The sequence below is a fragment of the Mesoplodon mirus genome (assembly GCF_964341445.2).
Source record: "Mesoplodon mirus genome assembly, chromosome: 4".
NCBI lineage: Eukaryota > Metazoa > Chordata > Mammalia > Artiodactyla > Ziphiidae > Mesoplodon > Mesoplodon mirus.
Genome location: NC_138979.1, coordinates 154095517 through 154118429, shown reverse-complemented (window position 1 = coordinate 154118429; position 22913 = coordinate 154095517). Strand labels below are relative to the sequence as shown.

General features: G+C 39.6%; 1 protein-coding gene across 3 annotated transcripts; it reads left to right on the top strand.

Annotated features, from left to right (window-relative positions):
- The first annotated feature begins 2 nt into the window (after positions 1-2).
- Positions 3-21316, top strand: ATP6V1D (ATPase H+ transporting V1 subunit D). Of its 3 annotated transcripts, none has more exons than XM_082619917.1 (9): positions 3-144; positions 13108-13225; positions 14007-14086; positions 15486-15553; positions 16276-16320; positions 17392-17495; positions 17946-18012; positions 19199-19277; positions 20395-21316. In XM_082619917.1, exons 2-9 carry the CDS (start codon positions 13121-13123, stop codon positions 20534-20536), a joined length of 690 nt encoding a protein of 229 aa, XP_082476043.1. In that variant the 5' UTR covers positions 3-144; positions 13108-13120; the 3' UTR covers positions 20537-21316. The 3 variants fall into 3 exon arrangements, with proteins under 3 accessions (XP_082476043.1, XP_082476042.1, XP_082476044.1); XM_082619916.1 differs by lacking the exon at positions 3-144 and adding an exon at positions 453-650; XM_082619918.1 differs by lacking the exon at positions 3-144 and adding an exon at positions 685-779.
- The last annotated feature ends 1597 nt before the right edge of the window (positions 21317-22913 follow it).

Genomic DNA, 22913 nt, shown 5'->3' with positions numbered 1-22913 from the left:
GCCAACAGGATGGAGGCTCCTCTTCGTCACTGACCATAGAGTTCAGGTCCTCCGAGAACAAAGAAGAATGTGGACCTTAGGAGGACCTGAAAAGTACTTTTTCTCGCTGTCCTTAGCTTTCGCTAAGTAACCTTCAAGGCGCAGGTAAGAGGGAGGACTCTGATTCCTTGCCCCTGAAAAATAAATCCTCTCTGAAAGCTTTAGTCAACCATGAGGTGGCGTTGTGACCAAAGATGAAAAGTGGGGGAAGAGAAGGAGTGTACTCTTCCCTGCTCTTTCGCCTCGCCCTGCGCAGCCGCCTGGGAGCTGGAGAGCGGGGTGGGGGTGGGGGTGGGGGCTAGAAGACGAACCGGAAATGAGGGGCGGTTCCGGGGTGCGCGCGCTTCAACATCCGGGCATCGCCTTCTTCCTGTCGCCTTCCCCACACCCCTACCCCCAATCCCTACCGACAGGAAGCGGAAGTGAAGGCGTATCCTGGCTGCCTCTTAACAACGCCAGGGTGTCACGTGACACAACCAGCTGACTCAGGTAGAGCAAGACTCAAGTGGCTCGGCTTGTTGCAGCCGCGATTTCCCGGCCAGGGACGCGGGCCGAACAGTCATCGTCAGAATGTCGGGCAAAGACCGAATTGAAATCTTTCCCTCGAGAATGTAAGTAAAAGAATGGAACGAACAGGTGTTCAGGAAGACTTGCCCGAACCGCTGTCCCTCCATACCCTGGACCAGCAGCGGGGCTCCTTGTTTCCTGGGCCGACCCTGAGCTGTCTCCAGTCTCTTCTCGTGAGTCCAGGGCGAGGCTCCCTGAGGGGCCCCTTACACATTCCTGTGAGTGGACCAGACTGGACAGAGCAAGTCCAGCCCGTGAGAACAGGCGCCCGGCCTGCTGGCTTTTGTAGAGATCCGCTGACTTTAGTCATTAATCGAGCCATTCATTCCATATTCCCTTATTGATGCGGACACTGGATTTATATAACTATGAATCGTCGCCACTCTTGCCCTAACAGAGCTCACAGTTTAGTGGAGGGATAGACAAGCCGACGAAGTTTGATAAATGCTTTTTTTTTTTTTTTTTTTTTTTTTTGCGGTACGCGAGCCTCTCTGTTTTGGCCTCTCCTGTTGCGGACTACAGGCTCCGGACGCGCAGGCTCAGCGGCCATGGTTCACGGGCCTAGCCGCCCCGCGGCACGTGGGATCTTCCCAGACCGGGGCACGAACCCGCGTCCCCTGCACCGGCAGGCGGACTCTCAACCACTGCGCCACCAGGGAGGCCCTGATAAATGCTTTGAGAAGAGAAGTCTACTGCGGTGGGAAGCAGGCTTCTAAGCCAATTTGGGGGTTGAATCGAATCGCCCTAAAGTGGGCGTCAGGTTTGATCTTGGATACCCATACTCATTTTCCAAGGTCCCCTGAAATGTCACATGCGGTGGGAAGCTAGACCTGAATTTCCGAGGCACTCCTTTTGTCTGTCACCATTGCATCTCATTCAGACTTCTGTTAATATCACCCATCACATTGTAAAGTGCATATTTGTTTATGTATATTTACCACTGAACTGTGAGCTCTCTCCAGGATGAGAAGTGTCTTGATTATTAATCCACAGAAGGTCCACAAAAAATGTTACCTGAATGAACTCATGCCGTGGAATCTGTTCAGTTGTGGCCTCCTTTCTCTTTGGGCTTGAATTCTTTGTCAGGAGAAAAATTTTAAGTTTTCTCAGATGTGCCTAACAACGTGTGGAAGGTAAAGATTGTTCTTATTTGCCCTCTCCCCCTCCCCCTCTTCCTTTTCCTCTTTTTTTCACTGAGGAGCAGAAAATCAGTTTTGGCTTTGACACTTAAATCTTTTGATTGTGGTCCTATCTCTTTGGGGGTGTTCTGTTGTTTTTCTTTATTTTGACTTTTTCTCAGAGAATCTGAGGATGCTTTAAAATAAGAGTTATATTTAAACCCCAAACCTAGATTTCTGTACTTACCTGGGTGGCTACAGCTTTTAATGAAATGAAGGGGTTTTTGTTTGTTTGGTTTCTACCTTCGCCTATTGACTTTCTAATAGCTGTTCATCCTAGGTGGCAAGTAAGTCAGTTGTGGAGAAAGGCACTGCCTGTGAAATAGATAAGGATCAGGACTACCCTGGGGTAGTGAGGACTGTAGAACTCCCAGCACTTAAAGACTGACTCCATCCAAACCTCTGCCCTAAGAGACACCAGACTCTAGCATGGCTTCTAGTTGTCTAAGGCTATGTTCCTAGAATGACTCCAGCCTCTAGTAAAATGCCTGCCTGAGAAAACTCATCCAGCCAGAATTTACTCTTTGTTCTATGCAACACCTGAGACTATGCCCCTGCCCTCCCTTCCTTAATTGCCTGCTAGCAGACACAGCTGGCCTGATGGCATTTCCAATGCCCAACCTTTTGGAATTTTTCTCTGACTGGCGTCCACTATCACTCTCCTCACTCATTTTAAAATGCCTAATCACCTGTGCACAATCAGAAAGGAGCTCAGCTCTTTCCCCTGCTGTCAGTGGTTACTGAATAATATCTGTTTTCACAGCTTTAACTAATGTCTGGCTGTGTTTATCTTTGATAGTAGTCAGAATGTTAACATTTTGTTTTGTTTTTACTTTGAGACTAAGAGGTGAAAATACACTCTTTGGGCTTAGACAAGAATGATAGGTTTGTGAAGGTGAAACTTGCTATTTTAGAGCACTCAGTTTGCCAATTGAGAGGAAAATCAGGTGCAGGAAGTAACTGCTTCTCTAAATATTTTCCCCAAGGCTTATCAGCAGGTACTTTGTCATGTAGTCAGATGTTTTTGATTCAGCTGGAAGCAAAGTCATCATCCTAGCTGAAGGTCAAACATTTTTTGTAGGGCCAGGCAGCTCTGTAACTTGTAAAAGAACAAGTGTTTAAAGAGCGAGGCTAGAAAATACACTAGTGACTTCTCTTTCAGACACTACTACCTTACAGTGTTATCCCGTGAAATGGGGCTGTCACCCACTTAGGCACCAGAGAGAGCAAAACAAGTTTAGAGTGGAAGCAAAAGAGGCATGAAGGATTTGGAGTCAACAGAAGTCAGTCACATCCAGGTTCTCCTACATACTGGCTATAAGCCCTTGGGCAAGTCACTCTTTGAGTCTCAAGAATTAAAATTTGTCTATTTCATGAGAAAAGAAATTAAATATAGGAGGAAATTAAAATTAGCGTGGTGAATTCAGTTTTATGAAGCAGTTCACCTTTTTACTGTAAACTTGCTGCCATTTACAGTACTAGGATTTGACTTAAATTTGGTTCAACTCTTGGAGCCCAAAGTCTGGTGGTTAGTGTCAACAACACGGTATGTTAAATGTACACATTGGGGTGCATAGCTCTTGCTCAGGCTGGAAGCTGAACCAGCTTCACTTGGTTAGACCTCCAATGAGGCTAGTCAGTGCAAATTCAGCCACTGATAGCTAGTTTTTCAAAGACAGAACTGTTCACCTGAATTATGTCCCCTTAATCTATAGGTGAGGCAGTATGGCACATGGTTGGGGTACAGAGGACCTAGGTTTGAACCTTGGTTAAATCCCTGGAGTCAGAAATCTGTTTCCGGTCTTGCTGTGCGTCACCGAGTGACTGTGGGAAAGTCGTTTCACTTTTCTGAGCTTCCTTTTCCTGTCTTTCAAGATAATGTCTAAAGCCCCTTCCAGCTATAGAATTATTTTAGTAACCTTTAGCCTATGGTAGAAGATTCAGTATAATCTAAGAATTTAGTCAGAAGTTTAGCAAAAACTATTTTGCAGTTGGTAATAACACCAGTCATATGAAATTATGTCCCCTTAAATCACTTTAAGTATATTATACAATTGATTATTGAATCTTATCCACTTTTTTTCTCATTATTAAATTTTATCTGGCATATAGTAGCAAGAATGGAAATGTCAATTTCTGCTGTTGCTTTCTTGACTTTGGTTTTGGGGTTTCTGATGGGAAAAGATTGAAATAGGGAGGTAAGGAGATTTAAGTGGCTTGTCACTTCTCAGAAGTGTTTACTTATATGTGTCATTTGTTACCTGGAGTCATTTACCAATTAGTAAAGTGATTGGTAGTAGAGTCTTAATTGATGATATCAAAACACTTCAGTGCCACACTTTTAATGGAAAAAGTGATAAATGATTGTGGTATGAAATACAGAAGGTAAAACAGAATATAGTAGTAAAAAGTAAATCCATTTTTTTCACTCAACCTCATTTTCCAAAGCAAACTGTTACCACTTTCTGTGAACCTCTCTAGAACTCCTCTTCTCTTTATCTATATAAGCACATTCATCCCTTACTGTGCATAACTGAGACAATGTAATATGAGGAGCACATGCAGATCTACCTTCCTCTTTTTTTTAATGGCTTCATATCATTCTGTTGTATGATGAACCATGATTTGTGGAACATTTAACTTGTTCTCATCCTTTTGCTATTATAAATAAGGCTGGACTACTCATCCTTGACCTTGTACATGTTTTTGTGTACATGTGGGAGTAAATCAGGGAGATAAATCCCTTAAAGTAGAATTGTTGGTCCCGAAGGTAAATGCATTTCAAATTTTGATATATGTCATTGGACAGATTTTTTTTTAAATTCTTAGTGCATCGCTAATGGAAACATATAGTTTTTTTTGTTTTTGTTTTTGTTTTTTCTTTGTTTATTTTATTTTTTTACATCTTTATTGGAGTATAATTGCTTAACAATGGTGTGTTAGTTTCTGCTTTATAACAAAATGAATCAGTTATACATATACATATGTTCCCATATCCCCTCCCTCTTGTGTCTCCCTCCCACCCTCCCTATCCCACCCCTCCAGGCGGTCACAAAGCACCGAGCTGATCTCCCTGTGATATGCGGCTGCTTCCCACTAGCTATCTACCTTACGTTTGGTAGTGTATATATGTCCATGCCTCTCTTTCACTTTGTCACAGCTTACCCTTCCCCCTCCCCATATCCTCAAGTCCATTCTCTAGTAGGTCTGTGTCTTTATTCCTGTCTTACCACTACGTTCTTCATGACATTTTTTTTCCTCTTAGATTCCATATATATGTGTTAGCATATGGTATTTGTCTTTCTCTTTCTGACTTACTTCACTCTGTATGACAGACTCTAGGTCTATCCACCTCATTGCAAATAGCTCAATTTCGTTTCTTTTTATGGCTGAGTAATATTCCATTGTATATATGTGCCACATCTTCTTTATCCATTCATCCGATGATGGACACTTAGGTTGTTTCCATCTCCGGGCTATTGTAAATGGGGCTGCTTTGAACATTTTGGTACATGACTCTTTTTGAATTATGGTTTTCTCAGGGTATATGCCCAGTAGTGGGATTGCTGGGTCATATGGTAGTTCTGTTTGTAGTTTTTTAAGGAACCTCCACACTGTTCTCCATAGTGGCTGTACCAATTCACATTCCCACCAGCAGTGCAAGAGTGTTCCCTTTTTTCCACACTCTCTCCAGCATTTATTGTTTCTAGATTTTTTGATGATGGCCATTCTGACTGGTGCGAGATGATATCTCATTGTAGTTTTGATTTGCATTTCTCTAATGATTAAAGATGTTGAGCATTCTTTCATGTGTTTGTTGGCAGTCTGTATATCTTCTGTGGAGAAATGTCTATTTAGGTCTTCTGCCCATTTTTGGATTGGGTTGTTTGTTTTTTTGTTATTGAGCTGCATGAGCTGCTTATAAATTTTGGAGATTAATCCTTTGTCAGTTGCTTCATTTGCAAATATCTTCTCCCATTCTGAAGGTTGTCTTTTTTTTTTTTTTTTTTTTTTTTTGGTGTGGGGAAGCACTTTTGTTCTACATTTTCCATCTGGGTTGCTTCTTTACCATTTTTATATCATAACAATGCTGAACCAGTTGTGTATTTTTTTTTTTTTTAATTTTATTTTATTTTATTTTTTTGCTTTATAACAAATTTAATCAGTTATACATATACATATGTTTCCATATCCCCTCCCTTTTGCGTCTCCCTCCCACCCTCCCTATCCCACCCCTCCAGGCGGTCACAAAGTACCGAGCTGATCTCCCTGTGCTATGCGGCTGCTTCCCACTAGCTATCTACCTCACGTTTGGTAGTGTATATATGTCCATGCCGCTCTTTCACTTTGTCACAGCTTACCCTTCCCCCTCCCCATATCCTCAAGTCCATTCTCTAGTAGGTCTGTGTCTTTATTCCTGTCTTACCCCTATGTTCTTCATGACATTTTTTTTTTCTTAAATTCCATATATATGTGTTAGCATACAGTATTTGTCTTTCTCTTTCTGACTTACTTCACTCTGTATGACAGACTCTAGGTCTATCCACCTCATTACAAATAGCTCAATTTCATTTCTTTTTATGGCTGAGTAATATTCCATTGTATATATGTGCCACATCTTCTTTATCCATTCATCCGATGATGGACACTTAGGTTGTTTCCATCTCCGGGCTATTGTAAATAGGGCTGCTATGAACATTTTGGTACATGACTCTTTTTGAATTATGGTTTTCTCAGGGTATATGCCCAGTAGTGGGATTGCTGGGTCATATGGTAGTTCTATTTGTAGTTTTTTAAGGAACCTCCATACCGTTCTCCATAGCGGCTGTACCAATTCACATTCCCACCAGCAGTGCAAGAGTGTTCCCTTTTTTCCACACCCTCTCCAGCATTTATTGTTTCTAGAGTTTTTGATGATGGCCATTCTGACTGGTGTGAGATGATATCTCATTGTAGTTTTGATTTGCATTTCTCTAATGAGTAAAGATGTTGAGCATCCTTTCATGTGTTTGTTGGCAGTCTGTATATCTTCTGTGGAGAAATGTCTATTTAGGTCTTCTGCCCATTTTTGGATTGGGTTGTTTGTTTTTTTGTTATTGAGCTGCATGAGCTGCTTATAAATTTTGGAGATTAATCCTTTGTCAGTTGCTTCATTTGCAAATATTTTCTCCCATTCTGAGGGTTGTCTTTTGGTCTTGTTTATGGTTTCCTTTGCTGTGCAAAAGCTTTTAAGTTTCATTAGGTCCCATGTGTTTATTTTTGTCTTTATTTCCATTTCTCTAGGAGGTGGGTCAAAAAGGATCTTGCTGTGATTTATGTCATAGAGTGTTCTGCCTATGTTTTCCTCTAAGAGTTTGATAGTGTCTGGCCTTACATTTAGGTCTTTAATCCATTTTGAGCTTATTTTTGTGTATGGTGTTAGGGAGTGATCTAATCTCATACTTTTACATGTCCCTATCCAGTTTTCCCAGCACCACTTATTGAAGAGACTGTCCTTTCTCCACTGTACATTCCTGCCTCCTTTATCAAAGATAAGGTGACCATATGTCCGTGGGTTTAACTCTGGGCTTTCTATCCTGTTCCATTGATCTATCTTTCTGTTTTTGTGCCAGTACCATACTGTCTTGATTACTGTAGCTTTGTAGTATAGTCTGAAGTCAGGGAGCCTGATTCCTCCAGCTCCATTTTTCGTTCTCAAGATTGCTTTGGCTATTCGGGGTCTTTTGTGTTTCCATACAAATTGTGAAATTTTTTGTTCTAGTTCTGTGAAAAATGCCAGTGGTAGTTTGATAGGGATTGCATTGAACCTGTAGATTGCTTTGGGTAGTAGAGTCATTTTCACAATGTTGATTCTTCCAATCCAAGAACATGGTACATCTCTCCATCTATTTGTATCATCTTTAATTTCTTTCATCAGTGTCTTATAATTTTCTGCATACAGGTCTTTTGTCTCCTTAGGTAGGTTTATTCCTAGATATTTTATTCTTTTTGTTGCAATGGTAAATGGGAGTGTTTCCTTGATTTCACTTTCAGATTTTTCATCATCAGTATATAGGAATGCCAGAGATTTCTGTGCATTAATTTTGTATCCTGCTACTTTACCAAATTCGTTGATTAACTCTAGTAGTTTTCTGGTAGCATCTTTAGGATTCTCTATGTATAGTATCATGTCATCTGCAAACAGTGACAGCTTTACTTCTTCTTTTCCAATTTGGATTCCTTTTATTTCCTTTTCTTCTCTGATTGCTGTGGCTAAAACTTCCAAAACTAGGTTGAATAAGAGTGGTGAAAGTGGGCAACCTTGTCTAGTTCCTGATCTTAGTGGAAATGGTTTCAGTTTTTCACCATTGAGGACGATGCTGGCTGTGGGTTTGTCATATATGGCCTTTATTATGTTGAGGAAAGTTCCGTCTATGCCTACTTTCTGCAGGGTTTTTATCATAAATGGGTGTTGAATTTTGTTGAAAGCTTTTTCTACATCTATTGAGATGATCATATGGTTTTTCTCCTTCAATTTGTTAATATGGTATATCACGTTGATTGATTTGCGTATATTGAAGAATCCTTGCATTCCTGGAATAAACCCCACTTGATCATGGTGTATGATCCTTTTAATGTGCTGTTGGATTCTGTTTGCTAGTATTTTGTTGCGGATTTTTGCATCTATGTTCATCAGTGATATTGGCCTGTAGTTTTCTTTCTTTGTGACATCCTTGTCTGGTTTTGGTATCAAGGTGATGGTGGCCTTGTAGAATGAGTTTGGGAATGTTCCTCCCTCTGCTATAGTTTGGAAGAGTTTGAGAAGGATAGGTTTAAGAAGGATAGCTCTTCTCTAAATGTTTGATAGAATTCGCCTGTGAAGCCATCTGGTCCTGGGCTTTTGTTTGTTGGAAGATTTTTTTATCACAGTGTCAATTTCAGTGCTTGTGATTGGTCTGTTCATATTTTCTATTTCTTCCTGATTCTGTCTTGGCAGGTTGTGCCTTTCTAAGAATTTGTCCATTTCTTCCAGGTTGTCCATTTTATTGGCATAGAGTTGCTTGTAGTAATCTCTCATGATCTTTTGTACTTCTGCAGTGTCAGTTGTTACTTCTCCTTTTCATTTCTAATTCTATTGATTTGAGTCTTCTCCCTTTTTTTCTTGATGAGTCTGGCTAATGGTTTATCAATTTTGTTTATCTTCTCAAAGAACCAGCTTTTAGTTTTATTGATCTTTGCTATCGTTTCCTTCATTTCTTTTTCATTTATTTCTGATCTGATCTTTATGATTTCTTTCCTTCTGCTAACTTTGGGATGTTTTTGTTCTTCTTTCTCTAATTGCTTTAGGTGCAAGGTTAGGTTGTTTATTCGAGATGTTTCCTGTTTCTTAAGGTGGGATTGTATTGCTATAAACTTCCCTCTTAGAACTGCTTTTGCTGCATCCCATAGGTTTTGGGTCGTCGTGTCTCCATTGTCATTTGTTTCTAGGTATTTTTAAATTTCCTCTTTGATTTCTTCAGTGACCACTTTGTTATTAAGTAGTGTATTGTTTAGCCTCCGTGTGTTTGTATTTTTTACAGCTCTTTTCCTGTAATTGATATCTAGTCTCACAGCATTGTGGTCGGAAAAGATACTTGATACAATTTCAGTTTTCTTAAATTTACCAAGGCTTGATTTGTGACCCAAGATATGATCTATCCTGGAGAACGCTCCATGAGCACTTGAGAAAAATGTGTATTCTGTTGTTTTTGGATGGAATGTCCTATAAACATCAATTAAGTCCATCTTGTTTAATGTATCATTTAAAGCTTGTGTTTCCTTATTTATTTTCATTTTGGATGATCTGTCCATTGGTGAAAGTGGGGTGTTAAAGTCCCCTACTATGAATGTGTTACTGTCAATTTCCCCTTTTATGGCTATTAGTATTTGCTTTATGTATTGAGGTGCTCCTATGTTGGGTGCATAAATATTTACAATTGTTATGTCTTCTTCTTGGACCGATCCCTTGATCATTATGTAGTGTCCTTCTTTGTCTCTTCTAGTAGTCTTTATTTTAAAGTCTATTTTGTCTGATATGAGAATTGCTACTCCAGCTTTCTTTTGGTTTCCATTTGCATGGAATATCTTTTTCCATCCCCTTACTTTCAGTCTGTATGTGTCTCTAGGTCTGAAGTGGGTCTCTTGTAGATAGCATATATATGGGTCTTGTTTTTGTATCCATTCAGCCAATCTGTGTCTTTTGGTGGGAGCATTTAGTCCATTTACATTTAAGGTAATTATCGATATGTATATTCCTATTCCCATTTCTTAATTGTTTTGGGTTTGTTATTGTAGGTCTTTTCCTTCTGTTGTGTTTCTTGCCTAGAGAAGTTCCTTTAGCATTTGTTGTAAAGCTGGTTTGGTGGTGCTGAACTCTCTCAGCTACTTGTCTGTAAACGTTTTAATTTCTCCATCAAATCTGAATGAGATCCTTGCTGGGTAGAGTAATCTTGGTTGCAGGTTTTTCTCCTTCATCACTTTAAATATGTCCTGCCAGTCCCTTCTGGCTTGTAGAGTTTCTGCTGAAAGATCAGCTGTTAACCTTATGGGGATTTCCTTGTGTGTTATTTGTTGTTTTTCCCTTGCTGCTTTTAATATGTTTCCTTTGTATTTAATTTTTGACAGTTTGATTAATATGTGTCTTGGCGTATTTCTCCTTGGATTTATCCTGTATGGGACTCTCTGTGCCTCCTGGACTTGATTAACTATTTCCTTTCCCATATTAAGGAAGTTTTCAACTATAATCTCTTCACATATTTTCTCAGTCCCTTTTTTTCTCTTCTTCTTCTGGAACCCTTATAATTCGAATGTTGGTGCCTTTAATGTTGTCCCAGAGGTCTCTGAGACTGTCCTCTGTTCTTTTCATTCTTTTTTCTTTCTTCTGCTCTGCAGTAGTTATTTCCACTATTTTCTCTTCCACATCACTTATCTGTTCTTCTGCCTCAGTTATTCTGCTATTGATCCCATCTAGAGTATTTTTAATTTCATTTATTGTGTTTCTAATCGTTGCTTGATTCATCTTTAGTTCTCCTAGGTCCTTGTTAACTGTTTCTTGCATTTTGTCTATTCTATTTCCAAGATTTTGGATCATCTTTACTATCATTATTCTGAATTCTTTTTCAGGTAGACTGCCTATTTCCTCTTCATTTGTTCGGTCTGGTGGGTTTTTATCTTGCTCTTTCTCCTGCTGTGTGTTTTTCTGTCATCTCATTTTGCTTATGTTACTGTGTTTGGGGTCTCCTTTTTGCAGGCTGCAGGTTCGTAGTTCCCGTTGTTTTTGGTGTCTGCCCCCAGTGGCTAAGGTTGGTTCATTGGGTTGTGTAGGCTTCCTGGTGGAGAGGAGTAGTGCCTGTGTTCTGGTGGATGAGGCTGGATCTTGTCTTTCTGTTGGGCAGGTCCACGTCTGGTGGTGTGTTTTGGGGTGTCTGTGGACTTTTTATGATTTTAGGCAGCCTCTCTGCTAATGGGTGGGGTTGTGTTCCTGTCTTGCTAGTTGTTTGGCATAGGGTGTCCAGCACTGTAGCTTGCTGGTCGTTGAGTGAAGCTGGGTGGTGGTGTTGAGATGGAGATCTCTGGAAGATTTTTGCCGTTTGATATTATGTGGAGCTGGGAGGTCTCTTGTGGACCAGTGTCCTGAAATTGGCTCTCCCACCTCAGAGGCACGGCACTGACTCCTGGCTCCTCAGTTTGGGATGATTCATTGTCTATTCATGTATTCCACAGATGCAGGGTACATCAAGTTGATTGTGGATCTTTAATCCGCTGCTTCTGAGGCTGCTGGGAGAGATTTCCCTTCTTCTTCTTTGTTCTCACAGCTCCCGGGTCTCATCTGCGTGTAGGTCGCAGGAGGGCATCTGTTCTTCGCTCAGACAGGACAGGGTTAAAGGAGCAGCCGCTTCGGGGACTCTGGCTCACTCAGCCGGGGGTGGGGTGGGGGGGGAGGGGCACGGAGTGCAGGGCGAGCCTGCGGCGGCAGACGCCGGGCCGGCGTGACGTTGCACCAGCCTGAGGCGTGCCATGTGCTTTCCCGGGGAAGCGGTCCCTGGATCCCGGGACCTGGCAGTGACGGGCTGCACAGGCTCCCCGGAAGCGGGGTGTGGACAGTGACCTGCGCTCGCATACAGGCCTCTTGGCGGCGGCGGCAGCAGCCCCAGCGTCCCACGCCCGTCTCTGTGGTCCGCGCTTTCAGCCGTGGCTCGCGCCCGTCTCTGGAGCTCCTTTAAGCAGCGCTCTTAATCCCCTCTCCTCGCGCACCAGGAAACAAAGAGGGAAGAAAAAGTCTCTTGCCTCTTCAGCAGCTCCAGACTTTTTTCCGGACTCCCTCCTGGCTAGCTGTGGCACATTAGCCCCTTCAGGCTGTGTTTACGCCGCCAGCCCCAGTCCTCTCCCTGCGCTCCGACCGAAACCCGAAGCCCGAGCCTCAGCTTCCAGTGCCGCCCGCCCTGGCGGGCGAGCAGACAAGCCTCTTGGGCTAGTGAGTGCCAGTCGGCACCGATCCTCTGTGCGGGAATCTCTCCGCTTTGCCCTCCGCACCCCTGTGGCTGCGCCCTCCTCTGCGGCTCTGAAGCTTTCCCCCTCCGCCACCCGCAGTCTCCGCCCGCGAAGGGGCTTCCTAATGTGTGGAAACCTTTCCTCCTTCACAGCTCCCTCCCACTGGTGCAGGTCCCGTCCTTATCCTTTCCTCTCTGTTTATTCTTTTTTCTTTTGCCCTACCCAGGTACGTGGGGAGTTTCTTGCCTTTTGGGAGGTCTGAGGTCTTCTGCCAGCATTCAGTAGGTGTTCTGTAGGAGTTGTTCCATGTGTAGCTGTATTACTGGTGTATCTGTGGGGAGGAAGGTGATCTCTGCGTCTTACTCTTCTGTCATCTTCCCCGGAAGTCCTCTTTTGTTTATTTTTAAAACAAGTCTCGTTTAACATAATCACATATACTGTTTTAACTCACAAATCAAGTAATTATTTAAACTATGCTGGCATCATAAAATAGTTCTAATAAATATTTATTAAATCATAATAAAATTTATTAAATTATTAACCAATTATTATTATTTATTAAATTGTTAATGTTATTTATTTATCAAATTATTTAATTCTTATTTATTAAAGGATTGTTTCTGTTTTAAATAAAAAAGACTTCTTATTTATGGAACACTGAGGGTGGAAATCTACAGAATTGAGAAACCAATTAAGCCTGTCAGTTACAAATAGTATATATTCTTGCTCTCATGACATTAAGAAATTAGCATAATTTTAACACCATATTGGGGAAGTATTTTTATTTTAAATGTCTTTAACTTTATTTACATAGGGCACAGACCATCATGAGGGCTCGGTTAAAAGGAGCACAGACTGGTCGAAACCTCCTAAAGAAAAAATCTGACGCCTTAACTCTTCGATTTCGACAGATCCTTAAGAAGATAATAGAGGTAGAGTGAAGTTTGCTTAGAATTGTATTTATTTTAGAAGTATCTATGGAAAATCCAGCACGGCTGTTGGCATTTTAATTAAACTTTTTTCTTTCAAAAGTAAAAATGCCATTATAAATGTAACAATTTTCAGAAAGTACATTTAATAAGATTCAAACTCTTTACTCTTGCCCCCAAACCCCACTTGATCTACTCTGGCCCCTGCCTGCCCACTCTGATCTCATTTGGAGCTTTTTTTCTAACATCCTCCTCTAGGACCTTTGCGTTAGCTGTTTCTAATGCCCGAAATGCTCTTTCCCCAGTATTTATTATAACTGTCCTCTGGCCTGTCTGGTAACTTTCTACCCACCTGTCCCAGTTTTTCTACTCTTTCAAAAAAATTACTGTGTATTCTCAAACATTAAATATTCCAGATTTTAGAATCACTGTGCCATTAGGATTTTGAGAGCAGTATAGTGAATTTCAAAGATTAATTTGAGCAAAACAGCATGGACTCATTCAGGAATAAGGTAGACCCTTTAGTAAAGATTCAGTTTTCTATTTCTTAGTGCCTTTGTTCCAGTATTTTAATTATAAAACTCATGGTTTTGCAACACTGTTAGTAACCATAACCAAAACTGTTCAAGCAAAATTGGATATATTTATTTTATTGTTACCAAATCAATATTTACATGTACACCTGGTGTAAAATACTGATGGTTGTTAAAAAGAACATGATTATGATATGATTTTTCCCTGTAAAAAACTTGGTTTTATTGGCTGTTGGTTTTTGCTTTTCCAGACTAAAATGTTGATGGGTGAAGTGATGAGAGAAGCTGCCTTTTCACTTGCTGAGGCCAAGTTCACAGCAGGGGACTTCAGGTAAGAACACTTAAATGGGGTGTTTTGAAAAACAAAGTGCTATCATATTCATAATTTCATTTAAAAGCCTCTTTTAATTAAAAAAATACATAAGCATTAAAGACAAATGATATAGTAATAATAAGAACACTTTTAACCCCATCACCTTAACACTTTTGTGTTTATTACCACCCACGTGTATCTGTTACATAGTTGCAGGCACAGAATACTTAATATTTTACAGTCCATTTTCATTTAGTATTGTATCATGAACATTTTTCCCTATTTTCACATAGCTGCATAATCTTTAGATGTATGATAATGTATTAACGTTTTCCTGTAATGGTGGGCCTTTGGGTTGATTTTCAGATTTTTGGATTATTAGAAAAGGCGCCATGAACATCTTTATGTATATATTTTTAAATTTCTATTGAATTATTTCCTTAGGAAAATTTTTGAGAATGGAATTGGTTGTTTAAAGGGCATGGACTTTATGGCATATGTCAATGTGTGCTTTACAAAGTGTACAAAATGGCTTAGTTATTGCTTTACATATGTTATGTTTAGTTATGTCATTTGATTCTCCAAGTAAGCCTGTGAGGTGGACCAGGCTAGCATTGTTGTCCTCAGTTTAAGTTTAGTGCCTTCCTAAAGTCAAATGACTACTCAGGGGCAGAAGTGGAAGTTTTCAGGGTTTTTGATATTAGTCTTCTTTACCAATAACACAATGCCTCCATTCTTAGTTTGTGTTATCTGGGAACATTACCTGTGGACAGTCTTACAGCTTGAGGGGCATAAGACCTTTTTCTTTTCTTTTTTTTCTTCATAAGACCTTTTGAAGTAGTAGACTTTTAATTTTTGCCAGTGTTGGTAGGATAACAATTTGCATTGACTTTTCCATGAGAGGGCGTGAATAAATAGTGTGTATGTGGTATGTGAAAGTGTTTTAGGGTGGTTATGGGGAAGACACTTTATATTGTAATAGTAACAGGTGGGGAGTCAGACAAAGCCAGATGGAAATTAGATAGATTCCAAGGTCAAGGAATTGAACTCCTGCTTAGACACACCTAGAGATTTGAACAGCAAACCCAGAAGGAAGGAACGTTTTCTCCAAATTACATTAGTGGAATGAAAATCCCTGAAGTCACATCCATGCACCACATGTCTGATTGAAAACTTAAGCAGTCCATGTACATTAAAATCATTCTTTGTATTCTTATGGCTAATGTTTGAATATTGTTCATACTTTGCTCTCTGAGGCCCTCCTCTGGTAGCAGTGATTGTTCTTTTCTGAAAGAAGACAATCATCAAAGCATAATCGTGACATCTTACTTCTGTTGAAGTCACCTGATTGGGTCCCTGTTGGTTTATTTCTCACTCTAAAAACTCAACTAAATCAAGGCCTTTTCTTTTTCTGCAGCACCACAGTAATCCAAAATGTAAATAAAGCCCAAGTGAAGATTAGAGCAAAGAAAGATAATGTAGCAGGTAACTTTTCAACCCTTTGGAACTCTTGGTGAGAAAAGATAACATTTTAAAATTAACCCGTTTATACAGCAAGATCTTGATGGCCCAATTAATCTTTTTTCCTTAGACAAAGTTGATTGGCTTTACATGTTAAAACTTGTTTACTGGTGGTTGCCAGGGGATGGGGGTGGGGAAAGCTATTGTTCAGTGGATGTGAAGTTACAGTTATACAAGATAAATACATTTTAGAGACCTGCTGTACAGTAGTATAGTTACAGTTAATAGGGTGTTGTGCACTTAAAAACTTAAGAAAGTAGATCTCATGTTGAGTGTTCTTAACATACACACAGGAAAAGGGACACAGATCTTTTGGAGGTGATGGATATGTTTATTACCTTAATTGTGATGATGGTATCATGGGTGTATGCATATTTCTATACTCATCAAAATGTATACATTAAATATGTGCAATTATTTGTATATTATGCATACCTCAAAGATGAAAGAAAACAAACAAACAAACATTGTAAAGCCAGTTCCCTTACTAAGGATAATTTGACTTTTGAATAGGAATGAACACTTAAGAAGGAAGGTTCCTAAATTCATTCATTGAAACCAGTTACAGTTCCAGGCAATCTCTGACTTTTGAGTATTTGCTGAAAAAGAAACACAGGAAACAGTGGTTAAGAAACAGTACTTCAAGGACATGTTTGTGAATCCATATATGTTTCTGTGTTTAACAGGTGTTACTTTGCCAGTATTTGAACATTACCATGAAGGAACTGACAGTAAGTGTGAAACTTTTTATGTGTGTGTCTCTGGGTTCTTCCAGTTCCTCTTTAAATGAACCTTATTCTGGAAAATGATGATAAATAGACCTGCTTAGAGTTCAGTGGTTCCAGTGTTGGAAACCTTCATTTTTTTTTTGGCGTCACCGGGCAGCATGTGGGATCTTAGTTCCCCGACCAGGGATCACACCCGTGCCCCCTGCATTGGGAGTGTGGAGTCTTAACCACTGGACCGCCAGGGAAGTCCAGAAGCCTTCTTACCAGATACATTCGGGACAATAGTTTATCAGTTAATCAAAAAAGTGTTATTGCAGGGAGTCACAAAACATTGTACATTGCTTAAAATATTTTATTTCAACCTAGAAATTTATAGAGTCATTTGCAATTTTAAAAATATAAGGCCATGGCCTTTCTTTGAGTATGAATCCACTGATTAGACTTCTATGTTGTCTTTCTGCATAAACCACACCCATAATGCATTGTTTATAATTTCCAGTTTGGATCTTTTTAAAGTAGAGTAAGATCTTAGACACTGTGATATAATCTGAATGCTGAATCTTCCTAGACTTTTTTAGCCAGCCTGCCCAATTTTTTTATAATTGTCTCACCTTCTCCTAATTTGACAGCATGTTTCAGGTAGTAATGCATCTTTGTTGAGTCTTTCCAAAGTAATCAACTTTCTTTCATAGAAACAACAATATTCTTTCTTTGGCCCTCATATTAAATTGGTTCACGTAAAATATTTAGTACTGCTTGAATAAAGAAGTAGAATATTCTAGAGAGTCACCTGTTAACAGAGAGTGTCAACCGTACTGGGGCATCAGGCAGTATAATCTACAAAGGGAAGGGGTGCATTGGTTAATCCAGCAAGCTAACTTCTCCTATAGTTAGATTTACAATAGTATCCCTGTGCAAAACTATTCAGCAACATGTCCTACAGTTTTGGGGGAGTGAAACGGGCACTTAGTGTTTGGGTTAGTGAATTTGTTTTTCCATGTTTGGTATTATTCTGACTTACCTTCTTTTGGGAAGTTTACCTAAATACAAATGTTGTCTGACTGGTTCTTTCAGGTTATGAACTGACTGGTTTAGCCAGAGGTGGCGAACAGCTGGCTAAACTGAAGAGGAATTACGCCAAAGCAGTGGAACTGCTGGTGGAACTAGCTTCGCTGCAGGTAAGTTGCTGAAATGGTGGCTTCTGCACCCTCGTCCCTACTTTTTACTACTAACAAAATGTTTGTGCAATGGTATAGTTTCACTCTTGGCTAGGTGAAAACAGCAATAGTCAATATAGATTTAAATGCAAATATAATATGGTTTATGCATGAAAGCCCTTTTCCCCCCCTTTGTGGCCAGTTAATATATATCTAGGTCATTAGTGTATGATTCTCCTCTTGCCATTTTTATAACTTCAGGTGAGTCTGAAGTAAACAGATTCTAATAGAATGGAAATCATGTTAACTCTATGGAAATCTCATAAGAATTTTCTGTTCTTTAAATATATTGAAAAGAAGTAGTCTTGGTTTCCAAATGTTCTCTACAAGTGCTGAGTGAAGGCAAGTGGTGGACGGGGCATGAGTAGGAAGACTTTGTGCTTACATTATTAATTTATCCTCTTATTTTAGACTTCCTTTGTTACTTTGGATGAAGCTATTAAGATAACCAACAGGCGTGTAAATGCCATTGAACATGGTGAGTGTAAGCCGCTGTGAGGCTCTTTGTCCATCCTCTTGTCCGCGCCTCCACATTTGTCACGGACCTACTAGGAATCAGGCACTGATCGCCTGGTGAATAAGATGTTGCCCCTGCCCACAGTGGGAAGGGCAGTGAGTCAGTAATACAGATAACTGTTAGTAAATCCTTTGATAGAAGTGTGTGCATGATTTAGGGGGTAGTTAGAGGAGGGTGATGAGTTAAAAAGTACAGAATGTTTTACTCATTTCTGATTATTCATGAATAAAAGGTGAAACTATTTCTCAAGAGCCCTAATGTTTTTGTAAGTTTTTTCCAATGACTGAGTGATAAATGTTTTTGAACACATGAAGTATTAAACTTTAAATCTCTTTCTGAGGCCTTATGTCCTGTTCTCTTGCTGTTCTCCTTGATTTCTAAAAATAAATTTTCCCATTGGATGCATTTATTTTCCATCTCTCATTTCATTATTTTAAAACTATGACTGCTGAATGTTGCCACAGTACTTTTTGCTTAAGAAACTCAGTTTTCATTAAAGAAACACTGATTCAATTTTAAAGTAAGAAAGGAGCAAAATTTGAGCAGCAAGGAAATTATTTTGCTTGGGCTCTATTAGTGTTAAAGAGGAAGTTATCTCATTTTTTAAAAACTCAAAACACATTTCCTGACTGCTTGCTTGTGCCAGCCTCTTGCGTGGAATTGGAAGCAAAACAAAATGGATAAGGTAACAGTTCCAATTCACAAGGAGTTCACATTCTAGAAGCAGAATAGGCAAATTCTGTGTAAAGTAGAACCTTATGATTGACACAAAATTCACCTTACTGTATTCTCTCTGCTCAATGCTCCAGTTTTTAACAGTGGACTGCTGTTGTATTTAAAATAACATCTGTGGTTCAATATTACATATTCATATAAATTCAGTATATTCAGTGTTGTATATATCACGGTCCAGTGTTACCTGTCCATAGAAAAGACAGTATGAGGGCATATTCCAAAACATTTATAATTAGTTAACTATAGAGTGGTTGGATTATACTTCATTTTATTTCTTTGTGTTTTTGTTTTTTGCATTAAATGTACATTTATTTTACAGTTAGAAAAAATAAGTTACTGTTATACAAATGAACACTGGCAATTTGAAAAAAGGTTTGAAGGTCTCACTATATATATATTTTTTAAACCCTAGTCATCATTCCCCGGATTGAACGTACCCTTGCTTATATCATCACAGAGCTGGATGAGAGAGAGAGAGAAGAGTTCTATAGGTTTGTTGGAATTTGCAGTTATTGATCATTTTTTGTTTTTCCATATTCCAAAAGCTCGATTTGCTGAGACATGTTGGCTTATGTGCTTTAGAATTAGCACAGGTTGGGACTTCCCTGGCTGTCCAGTGGTTAAGACTCCACGCTTCCATTGCAGGGGCCATGGGTTCGATCCCTGGTTGGGGAACTAAGATGCCACATGCAGTGCGGCGCGGGCAAAAAAAAAAAAAAAAAAAAAGAATTAGTACAACTTGTATTTTATTCTGATAAGAAACAAGAAATAATATTGCCAAAGGCTGTGGAGACAGATCTGTGTCAAGTTTTGCACACACCTAAAATATGGCATCTCTGAAAACTTAGGCCCTTCAGAGAAACTTTAAATAGCCTCGATAATTCTTTAAAATGAAACAATGATTTAGATGGGGTGTCTCCCACATAAAAAGAAACTGGAATTAATCAGTCAATCAACAAATATGTATTGCATGTTGGAAATGTTACAGTAGAAAGTATAAAGTACTTGGGGGCATTACATAATAATATAAATCATACCATTAGAAAGTCAGAGTACTTGGAGAGAAATGATACCTGTACAGGAATTAGCTCTGAACATTTAGAGCTAGTAGGGACAATAAATACTAAATAGGTGGTGTGCAGGGGTCAGTGTGTCAGTTTCAGAGAAGTGGGAGATAGGTGAAGGCAGGCATATTCAGGAAAACATAGCTGTCTTGGACCTTGAGTAGCATCTGAGTATGATTTATAATCGTAATTAGCAAAATTTAGTTTGTCCTTCAGTTGATGTGCAGGGTTGTGGTAATCCAGATTGAATGATCCAAAATTTTAATGTCTGAATACTGAAAACCTGTTCCATTATCAGGGAATGGACATCAAAGTTTATTCACCCTGAGACAGGAGCTTTTGAAATCAGTTATTAGCTTAAAATGTGTGTGTATTCTACCTCAAATCTTTTTTTTTTAAATGGGTTATGTTACTGAAATTGAAATTAATAAAGGTAGAATTTTGTTCTACTTTGTGTTTATTATCCTTGTTACAAAACTAGAAGAAATCAATTCTACTTAGTAACCAAAACAGCATTCAGAAAATTCCCTCCTTTATTTTATAGGTTAAAGAAAATACAGGAGAAGAAGAAGATTCTCAAGGAAAAGTCTGAGAAGGACTTGGAACAACGGAGGGCAGCTGGAGAGGTGATGGAACCTGCTAATCTTCTGGCTGAAGAGAAGGATGAGGATCTTCTCTTTGAATAATCTTTCCTGCTCTGATTCTTTCAGAAGGCCAAACTTGGCATCATTTTAATTCACAGTGTGTAGGTTTGGTATGTGTGGCTATTTAATTTTTGGTCTAAGAATTTCACCAGTTGTAAAATTCCCTGATGTCCATTTATGGGATTACCTTGGCAGAATCATAATTCAGCAACAATTTTATCACCAATGAGATTTGTAGAACCTGCCCAGAAACTTACAGAATTTATTCTGTGAAGTGTTACCCTACTCCACTTACATGTCTGTTGCAAGTGACCTGCTTACCAACATATTAAGAAATTCCCCTTAGGAAACAGCAGTGGTCTCAGGCCAACACACGTAGGCCAGCTACTGCTGGAAGCCCTTTGTTCCTCCCTACTTGCACACCATTGTCTGAGACTGCTGCAGCCATCCTTGTGTTAGTTACTGTGGGACTTCTCTCCTCAAACATTATGAAAACCTTCCCTTATTCTTCCTTGAATGACAGGTCTCTCTTGTCTGTCATGGCAACAGTTCTGCCAGTTCAAATGTGACTATGGTAATATACAGTAAAATGATTTAAAAATGAGTTGTTCCTTTTTTAATGAATTTACTGCTAAGTTGTGTTCTTATGCTCAGATCACCACATGGGATTGGCATCCAAAAAGAGCTTTCTCCGCAGACATGTATGAAGTGGGTAGCTTCCCTTTTCCCCCCCTTCATATTTCAGTGTTTTACTAATAAACTTACTGAGGTGAGTGAGTGATTGTTGAATTTTGGGATACTAATAAATATGATTGCCAATGAGTTAAGAGGGCTTATTATTACTGCCGTTTTTTCTAAGAAAAAATACTAATTAATTGCCATTTGAGAGTAATGAGGTAACTGTACTATTTTATAATCAGTAACAACTTGAGGCATTTGAATGACCATATTGGGTGACTGAGGTTTTTAGTAGTTTGATCTGGTGTGAGCCATCCATGATGATTACTCAGGCTTTCCTGCACTCAGTTATAGGCATTGTTTGACATGATTGGCCATGGAACAGTTTTTAATTAGTGAAATTGTGACACTAGCCTTAACCGTATTGTGTTTAAATCACCTGATATCACAGCCTAGGCTAATTTTAAAGTAGGTAATTTTAAAGTAATTTTGCATACATTTAATAAAGACCGACTATAAAATAGCTTAGTGGTATTAGACATTTGTGTTTTATCTATATTATCTCATCACAACAACCATTAAGAGGTACGTTTTTTTTTTTTTTTGCGGTACGCGGGCTTCTCACTGCTGTGGCCTCTCCCGTTGCGGAGCACAGGCTCCGCGGCCATGGCTCATGGGCCTAGCTGCTCCGCGGCATGTGGGATCTTCCCGGAACGGGGCACGAATCCGTGTGCCCTGCATCGGCAGGTGGACTCTCAACCACTGCGCCACCAGGGAAGCCCAAGAGGTACGTATTGTTTTAATCCTGCATTTCACAGAAGAAAATTTTGAGGCACAAGGAGCTTGAAGTGGTGAATCCCAGATTTAAATCCAGGCAGTCTTCCTTCAGAATTTTTACATCCTAAACTTCTATCCTTTTTGCCTCCCCTATGTTAAAAACGTTGGGTAAAGGTAAAGACATAAGGCCTGTCCTGGAGGAGCTGATTTTTAGGAAATCCGGTTGCTGCTCACAATAAAATCTCAGATTCAATGTAAATTCAATAGTGATTGGAAAACCAACTGAGTTCATAAGTTTTGAAAATAAATAGGTAACAATGAACTGCTTAATATTTAATCCTCCCAACACTCTAGTGAATTATAAATACCATCATCTCCATTTTGCAGGTGGAAAGCAGGCCAAATGTATCTTGGTTTCAGAGCCTTGGTTCTTAAGTGGTATGTATGTATGTACAGCGCTATAGGAGGCAAAAATTAGCTGGAAAGTAGATGCAGAGAGCCAGGTTTCGTGGGTTTTCATTTAGATAAATTTATGTTCACCTTAAGGAACTAAGCCAGAGAAGTACCCTAGATTTTTTCCTGGGGCACCATAAACCTCTGGTACTTACTGGCTTTGGCTACCCTCCCTACAAAAGTGCAGAAGATTTTACAGTTTAGCATATTGTTAAAAAGAGACGAGTGGACAGAAAATTTGTTGTGTAGGGTTGGGGTAATCAGAGCTGTATGGGAAGGGAGTAGATCAGGAATAGGAATAGAAAGCTGGACTGGGGTAGCATGTGTGTGTATGTGTAACAAACACTTTCTGGAACATGACTGGCCTCCTTTGGGAGATACAGAGTAGGTATTATAGAAAAAGGAGGGATGAAGAATGGAGAATGAAAATATGTTATATATTTGTCAACAACTCATCCTATCCTCAGTGTTCTCAAATCGGTGGTTGCGTGTAGTGGAATTCGCCTGAGTG

Excerpts from the sequence above, each read along its gene's own strand:
- ATP6V1D (XM_082619916.1), top strand. The coding sequence starts at position 610 with ATGTCGGGCAAAGACCGAATTGAAATCTTTCCCTCGAGAAT. Across the intron at positions 17,496-17,945 it reads TGGAACTAGCTTCGCTGCAG|ACTTCCTTTGTTACTTTGGA; the intron begins GTAAGTTGCTGA and ends CTCTTATTTTAG. Across the intron at positions 18,013-19,198 it reads TGTAAATGCCATTGAACATG|TCATCATTCCCCGGATTGAA; the intron begins GTGAGTGTAAGC and ends TTTAAACCCTAG.